At 36.3% G+C, this 8,697-nt stretch overlaps 1 protein-coding gene across 1 annotated transcript; it reads right to left on the bottom strand.

Annotated features, from left to right (window-relative positions):
* Positions 1–1,467: 1,467 nt before the first annotated feature.
* LOC105958588 (phospholipase D gamma 1) lies at positions 1,468–6,636 on the bottom strand. The gene is made up of 10 exons (XM_088817750.1): positions 6,171–6,636; positions 4,876–5,893; positions 4,540–4,653; positions 3,989–4,444; positions 3,826–3,894; positions 3,598–3,745; positions 3,330–3,478; positions 3,025–3,183; positions 2,495–2,692; positions 1,468–1,985 (listed from the first exon to the last, which is right to left on the bottom strand). The coding sequence occupies exons 2-10, from the start codon at positions 5,836–5,838 to the stop codon at positions 1,692–1,694; spliced, it is 2,550 nt and encodes an 849-aa protein (XP_088673876.1). The 5' UTR covers positions 5,839–5,893; positions 6,171–6,636; the 3' UTR covers positions 1,468–1,691.
* Between the last annotated feature and the right edge of the window lie 2,061 nt (positions 6,637–8,697).

Raw genomic sequence — 8,697 nt, 5'->3', positions numbered from 1 at the left:
TCATCATTCTTGTTGTCGGTATTATTACCCCAACAATTTATTTATTTACTTTTTTTTTTTTTTTTGTGTGTGGTTTTGATTATTTGTAATCGAAGGTGGACTTTGAAAACTATTATTCAGTTTTGATAAATATAATTATAAATGATCACGTTACTTCAATTATTAATACAGCTTGACGTATGGCTAGCTTGATACGATCAAAAGAAAAGTATTTATTTATTTATTAATTCTCCTTTAGTTTGCGGTTTTTGAATTTTTTACAAATTGGTTCTTTGGTTTAACCACATTATGAATACTCACTATTACATTACAAAAGTCTTCTTAACTTAGTTATGTGAATTGACTCAAGTTCGAACATGATTTACGTCTATTGTAAGATTTGCAAATTATTATACGAGAGTGTAAGTTTACCCAGTGTACCTATATAGTTGACAACATTTCACTTATTTGATTCCTAGTTGTCTCACATATACGAGAAACAACATGAAGACGAAAAGCAGGAAATCGAAAACATAGACAAAAATTCAAATGAACTAGAGCGGGAAATATTACATTTTATGTCCATGAACTTTACAACTAAAATATTTTTTGTCCCCAAACTTTTGCATTTACGAAATATGTCCTCAAACTTGCCACTTTTTAACAATTTGTGGTCCGCCGTTAACTTAGTCAGTCAAATTGTCACGTGGGGCGCACGTGATGCCGACGCGGCCGTCAAATGTTGTGCTGGTACACAAATCTGTCGATCTTAACCCAATTCCAAAATTTCCCAGATCCCCAATTTTCATTTCACTTTTCACACCCGAAACCCTAGCCATCAAATCTGAAAAATTTCTTTCAATCCCGTAAACACACTCTCAAATTTACAATAAGGTCTTCAATGTTGTTCGAAATCATACGGAGTTCAAAGTCATAAACCCATAATAAATCCCAAATTCCCAAAACCGAAGTTCAAAGATAAGAACTTTGAAGAAACTTACTAAAATTGGAGATTGTTGGTCGATTTGTGATGTTTCAGCTCCACAAATGTTCGATTATTTACGAAATTAGGATTAGGCGATCTTGTTGATGCCGAATTTCACCTCAATTTGAGGATTTCTACGGGGAATTCGGGGGTAGGGTTTATTTGGTCAGGTTGAGGTTCAGTGAATTAAGGTAATGAGAAATTAAGGATTTCATAATTGGAACAGGGGCAGAGAGTGACGTGTCACTCCACGTCATATTCAATCGACGTAGGGTGTAAGCCACGTTGAGACATTTCAATCTTAACAGCTGATGTCGATATCATGTGTGCCACATATGACATTTCATTTAACTCGACTGGCAAAGTTAACGCCGAGCACAAATTGTTAAAAAGTGGCAAATTTGAAGATATATTTTATGGATGCAAAAGTTTGAGGACAAAAATTATTTTAGTGGTATAGTTTAGGGACATAAAATGTAATTTTCCCAACTAGAGCTGAATAATTGATTCCGGGACAATTTTCTCATTATATAAAAAAAACAAATATTTAAAACCATGAAAAATCATCAAACTGTCATCTAGGCATGGTAAACAAAGTACCTTATAATCAATCATCTTGTAGTGTTGGAATAAACCCCAAGTTTAAATTTAAAAAAACAAAACGGGGGTAAATGAATGAAAAAGAAGATTAAAAAAAAATCGGGTTCGTGAAATAATTAAAGTTTGATCAAATAGTGAGATTTTCTTGAATGCCGGTAAAAGTGCCGATAATCTTGCCACCCATATCTGGAAATGTTTCACATCCCGGTAGAGATTTCACCTTCCCCGTTCGATCAACATCAACAGGGTATTTTAGTAAATGCCCCTTCATATCAGTTATCTCGTTAGCTGCAAATTGGCTCCAATTATGCTCACCCATCCACTTTATACGTCTTGTGCACTCCAAACTCTCCGGTTGCTCAAAGCAGTGCTCTAACGTACCCGTGTGCTCCGCCCACAGCGACATTCTATACCCGTAAACCTACACGAAGGAAAAAAAAATAAGACTCGTAAAAAACATTTTCTATGAGAAACATTTTACTTGGTCTTTTTGTGAACTCAATATTTACTTGTCTTTGCTCTAGTCTATTGGTGGAATTTGGACGGATTGAATCAGAATAATTGAAAAAAATCCGAAATTGGAAGTTCAAAAATTAGAATGAAAACTTATTCCAAAATCGGAAATTTTTGGATTTGAATCGGCGGAATTCGGAAAATTCAAAAATTTTAGCCACCTAAAATATAACATATATAATCATATATGTGTAATTTTAGGAGAAAAAAAAATTTGGCATTATTTTTGAAAATTAAAGTCGGATTGAAAATCAGAACGAAAAAATATTGTTCCAAAACCGAATTTTTTGATCGAAATCGGTGGAAATAAAAAGAAATCCCATACCAATTTCCAAGAGTAAGTCGATAAGCAACAATTATTAGTTTAGGACATAAAATGAAAATTGCTAAAACGAAAAAGAACAAATCTTTTATTACCTGGCCGTGTGGATTAGCAAGTTTGTTAGCCCATGTGTAATGAGGCTGATAAGCACCCATGGCTATTTCAGTATCTCTGGTTCCTTCTAGAGAACGTTGGTTAATGTTAGCGGACCCCATTAAAACAAACTCGTCGTCCACTATCATTCCCTTTGAGTGTACATAAATCATGAACCGTCGGTTTTTTCGACTGAGTGCCTAGTTGGCAATACAAACGTGCAACATGTCAAAAAATAAAAAAAGGAAAAAAAAAAGAGGTCGATACAAACCAGATGAATATATTAAATAATGAATTCATTGCATTCAACACCCTCGTCTTTAGTATAAATGCTAAAAAATCTCCGTGTTATTTATTAGCAAAAACCCCCCATAAATTTTCCATTTCGGGGTTGTGTGTTAAAAAACATGCATCATAGGGGGGTTTTTTTACCTAATAAGTATAATCCTGGGGAGTTTTCTAGCAGTTCGATATAACACAAGGGTACTAAAAGCAATAAAGAGAAGTAATCCAGGGGGTAAAGAGAGTGTACTTGTGGAGTGTTTCCACTGGGGATCTTTCCACTGCCGCCAGTCTCCCGATTACCGAGGCAAAAGAAATTGAGATAATCCTGCGGTTCGTATTCTTTGTCGAGCCCCATCTCTACTAAAGCCTTGTAGATGGTTTCGTACATCATTTGCATTGTATTATACTGCGCATGCATGTAAATAAATATGATTACATGATCGAGCTTATCAATTTCGAAATTCTTCCAAAACTAAACCATTATACTTTATTTCTCAAAAACATTTAAAGAACCAATCTTTAAAAAGAAAATAATAAATAAATAAAGGGTACCTGCCAAAAGAGAATTCTTTGAGTGGGAAGACTCGTCGGAACTCCCTCCGGCCACATTGGAAGGACAATGTATACAGAAAACCGCTCCCGCACTCTGATTTTATTAGCAATCTTCAGAGCTATTTCCATCGGAATCAAATTGTTTGCACCTGAAAATAAATAATAAAAAATAAAAAACGAACTATGATCATCGTCATCATTTGCAAATTACTCGATAACATGTTGTGAATTCAAATATTTTTTTTCTTCCGAAAATAGAGTTTCTCACCCAAGTCCTTGTGATTAGCCCAATTGAAGGACGACCCGAGAAAATACTGGTTCTCAATGTAAATGAAATGTTGCGCCGCACGAATTGCCTTCACGTACGCAGTATGTATACTCATGTCTATCAGTAGATTCTTCCCACATACAAGATTCTGTTTCGATGCCAGCAAAAAGATAAATAAATATAAAATAAAAGATCAAAATAAAAGAAGTAGATATTCAATATTTTCACCCTGTTTGTAGCTTCTTTTGGATCCTTGGGAAAGCCTTTAACCGAGTTCGAGTCAATTGAACGAAAAACCTACACCATCATCATCATCTAGTAACTTAGCTTCAAATCAGACATATGAGATATAATTTTATTTATTTAGTTTTATTTTTAATTTTTGGCATACCTGGACATGCCAGCCTTCGGGATCAGCTTGATGTAGGGTACATGCCTCAGCTAATCCCACTAAATCAGGGATTCGATCGATACTGAGTAAAGCAGAATCACTGTGCGAAACTTTCATTTTCTGAATTCCATGTGGCTTCGAGGCCTTTTTCCACCGCTCTTCGAAGTTGGTCAACACGTCATATGCAGCTGGACCGTCGATTTTGCAGTGTAGATCGTGCCACGGTTCTCTCGGACAGCCATCGGTCGACCCCTGTTTTTCGTTATAATTGGCGTTGTGATAGTCGTCTTTGTGAATAGTTTTCAATGTGCTAAAGATGGAGTGATCTTGGGTGTCGTATCTGCCCTTGCAGAGATCGAGGCCCCCTACAAAAGCTACGATCTTTCTCCGATTGTTGGATGCATCGGCATCTACTATCACACTTTTCTGATGATGCGTGTAGATCGTTCCCGTTTCCTGATGGCAAAAGGGTAAATACACTCCAATTTCAGCATGCCCTACCAATTACAAAACGAAAAAAACGAGAAAACGAAACTGATGAAAAGTCGAACCTGCTTTTTCACCCAGCTACCTTTGCCAGCAGTGCGTGGGCAAAGCAGTACTTGAACGGATGAATGCTTGAAATAACGGCGTGTTTCTTCATCACTTGTTCCCATTACACCGTTCTGAATTTCATAAAAATGCCGACCAACAAATTAGAGGCTAACCAAACTGCAATGCAACTTGTTTGAACTAACATGCTAGGTAGTTTTACGAGTGTACTCGAAGAATAGAACTACAAAATGTTATCACTTATGTAAAACATGCATTAAAATAGACGAGAATAAACTATAAAATAAAAAAATAAAATGAAAAAAAAAAACATACAGCAAGAGATAGTTTCTTACGGTTTTAAACCCCAAAATGCTGGTGGAGGTAGGATCATCCCATACTAAAAGCAAAACCCGAACACCTTCTTGAGACTTAACTTTCAAAATCTCCCCCAAAACACTACTACCCTTCACATTCGGATCCTCCCTCACAAGCTGCACTAAATGATAAACCGACCACCCCGTAATATATATCAATTTCCTCGCCTGAGAAATCGCATCGAAAATATCCCTCCAACAATGTCCATGCTGATACATCCTCCCATTGGCCAGCCACAACTGCGGCAGCTTCTCGTCGTGCGCATGCGCATCTTGATAAAGCTTAACAGTCCCGCCTCTCCTTATCGGGAAATAAGTGCCCGGCACCCCTTGGTACGAATGATCTGCCCCAACTCCGCCATGGTAGAGCGGCACCATATCCATCGGAATATACTGGATCGATAATGTCAAAACAGCCCCTGCATTACACTGCTTCCCGTTTGCACCTATAATCGGATAAGTACCCGAAATTGGTAAACCTAAAAGAAGCTGTTCGACGGGTATTCCAACTGCACCCATGACTTGTGACCCCACCACATCACTGTCTTTGACCACAAAATGGACTTCGGAGGCGTAATGAGCGACCGGTACGTAAAAATGCTGGCCCCACGTTGGGTTTTCGGTGTTGCTTATTACGAAGGTTCGACCGATCACGGCATCGGATACCGAGATTGTGACGTACGGGTCGCTCGTGATCTTGGGGGGCGGGTCGTTACCATCCATCTTGCTGAGGAACTTCCCGGAAAGCCGACCGAACATGTCGCCCAGGTTCTTGTGGAACAAATCCATGTTCGGGAGGTGTCGAGCTTCGGCCACAGTTATGTCTAAATTGCCGTGCAGTAACGAGACGCGGAGCGAGCCCGTCGAGGTTTTGAACGGCACGTGCTGGACGCCGTGCTGTGATCCACCGGTCATCGAATTCTGGTATGCCAAGTGAGCCATGTTCGAAAAGAGGATTCGTTTTCTTTTCTTTTTTTTTTCTTTCTTTTTTTCCTTCCTAATCTCGAAAAGGGGATAAACGGAATGATAATACAGACTTACAGATGAAATCGAAAGCTATAATAGCTTGCACAAACAGAAGGCATCAACAAGATTCAATAATTTCAAGAAACACAATGCATCCAGATCAAGAATCCACAAAACAAATTTCTTTGCAGCAACCACAGAATCAAATCAAATCAAATCAAATCAAACCAAACCAAACCCCGAGAAAATATCAAGAAAACATTGCAAGTAATTCAATCTGATTAAGAAAATGATTCTGCAACTCTTACCAGCAGCAAAGAATGAAGGGAAATGCAACTATGCCTTAGAATAAACAATGGGAAAAAGCAGAAGACAATTGAACAAGGCATGGGGTTGACTTACATAACACACAGAAAGAATGGGCAAAATTCATTAAATTATTAAGACAACCAATATGCGGAATATTCAAATCAAATAAAAGTCACCAACAATAGAATAGATACAGATAGATAAGCTCGTAATTAAAGACCGATTGCAACTTTGTTGTTGTGGTCTTATTCATCAAAATTGAAAAGGGTAAAATGTGAACGGCTGGTGGCGGAAATAATAATAATTTAAAAATAATATAAATAATTAAGATTCCGTGAATCGCCATCAGAGTATAGCTACAGAAAACGACACGGTAATAAAATGGAAGGTGCGGCGAAGGTATGCCGGCGACTAAGTGAGGGTTTTCTGGGGAAAATCAAAGTCAAGGTCGCCGGCGACTTTTTAATTCAACTGTGTTGTTGTTACTCTCGCGGTTGAAAAAGTAAATATTTGGTTTTGAATTTTAAACTACATTGTTTTTGGAATAATTAGACATTTACCCCCGTTTTTTTTCTCTTTTTTGGGAAATTAGATTATTTTAAGGGGTAAATGGAAAATATGCTCATGACAAGGGATTTAAATGAACAATGTCGCAAATAAACCATTCATTAGTCTTTTGTCTAAACTACCTATCATAATATAATTTTCATCAATTTATTCAATTATGCTCTAACTTCATCAATATTGCACATTGACCTCGGATGTGAAATATATCACATTAACCTCCATTTTCAAAAAAAATTAAAATTTTTTTTTTTTTTGAGAAAATAATTTTTTTTCGGATTTTTTTTTCCCGCGTTTGACTTTTTTTTTTGATACTTTTTTTTTCTCTCTAAATTACTGTGTTAACAACAAAATTATTGTCTGAGACAGTAATATTGAATGCCAAAACAGGTCGGAGACAGTAATACTACGGTCGAAGACTGCAAAATTGCAGGCCAAAACAATAAAATTAATTAATACAGTAAAATTAATGTCTCAGACAGTAATATTACTGTCTCATATAGTTAAATTACTGTCTCCAAGATAGTAATATTGAAGGCCGCCAAAATCGTAATATTAATGAAAATAATTTTTTTTGAGAAAAAAATAAAGGTTTTCAAAAAAAAAAAAAAAAAAAAAAAAAAAAAAGTCAACGTCGGAGATGGAGTTCTCAGGCAGTGGCGGTCAAAATTAGGATCAAATTGGTTAATTGGTGAAATTGAGCTAAATAAGAGTATAAATCATGAAATTGGAGTTGAATTAGAGTTTCAAGGAGTTGGGGTAATTTGGTATATATAAAAAGGTTTTATCAAATTAAGTCCAACTATTTAGTTAATCATGGCTTATTTTGGCAACCAAACGGAGTCTAAGTCGATTAAATTAGTCGACGGTCCACTAATTTCAATTTTGCTGACTGTTACGTGCAAAATTGAGCTTCATGAATTTAGGCAAAGAGAAGAGGAGAGTAAGAGGAGAAAACTGCATGGGGAGGAAGAAGACTCCAATTATCAATTTTATGTTTTAAAACGCAAAGACATTAGTATGCATTCACGCTTGTTTTAGTTAATTGCTATTTAAATTCGGCCAATAAGATGGCAACACGCGGCAGAGGGGAATTCAGCTGAAAGCGCCTTTCAGCTCCCCTCTCTCGTTAAGCGCTATTACGTTTCTAGTTGAATTAACACTTTCTATGTATAAATAAGGAAAGAAGACGTTAGAGCTGTTTATCTGATTTGGCTTTAGGGTTTATCTTTGTCTTCTTCGTTGACATTTTGATCAGTACTAATTGAAGCTGTAATTCTCGAAGTTTTTTTTGTGTTTGAGCTTCCCGGATTGCTTCTTCTATCTTGTAATTCGTTTGGTTGAAGAGTATATATATATATCATTTCTTTTATGTTCTAGGTCACTTTCTATTTCTTGTTTTAGCTCGTTGCACTGACACTCAATGATTTTACACGGATTATTTGAAATTCGACATTTTTGTTTGTTTTCGATCCTACTAGCAACGGAATGGCTTCAAATCTGGGGCGAGAAAGTTACACCCCTTGGTGTATGTAATGCCAACTCATTCAACCAACCATTACATTGCCGATTATAGCAGGTCAAAGGACCAAAATTTTCAACTTTTGTAATTTACAGGATTGAAATTCTAATTTTAAAATGTGGTGGACTAAAACTCCAAACTAGAAAACTTACATTGCTAAAAAACTCATTTTGCTTTTTCATTGTTTTAAAAAATCATGTAATTAATTTCCTTTTTAATTATCACATAAGAAAAACTACCAAAGCGTTACAATAATCATTAATCATTTTGCAATGAATTAAAGAGTTTTTAACATTCAGGCACCCGTGTAATCCCTAATAGCTATAAAAAGCTTTATGTTAAAATAATTATCACATACTCCCCTATATAAGATACTCAAAGCCAGTAAGAACCCTACGAGTTGGTCGTGTGATACACTCGCCAAATATGAGACTGAGGTT

Source organism: Erythranthe guttata, chromosome 5 (genome assembly GCF_056151865.1).
Source record: "Erythranthe guttata isolate IM_541 chromosome 5, IM_541, whole genome shotgun sequence".
NCBI lineage: Eukaryota > Viridiplantae > Streptophyta > Magnoliopsida > Lamiales > Phrymaceae > Erythranthe > Erythranthe guttata.
Note: the sequence above shows the minus strand (reverse complement) of the source record. Positions and strands in the feature narration are given on the sequence as shown.

Excerpts from the sequence above, each read along its gene's own strand:
- LOC105958588 (XM_088817750.1), bottom strand. The coding sequence starts at position 5,838 with ATGGCTCACTTGGCATACCAGAATTCGATGACCGGTGGATCACAGCAC. Across the intron at positions 3,479-3,597 it reads GGCTAATCACAAGGACTTGG|GTGCAAACAATTTGATTCCG; the intron begins GTGAGAAACTCT and ends ATTTATTTTCAG. Across the intron at positions 3,184-3,329 it reads AAAGAATTCTCTTTTGGCAG|TATAATACAATGCAAATGAT; the intron begins GTACCCTTTATT and ends ATGCATGCGCAG.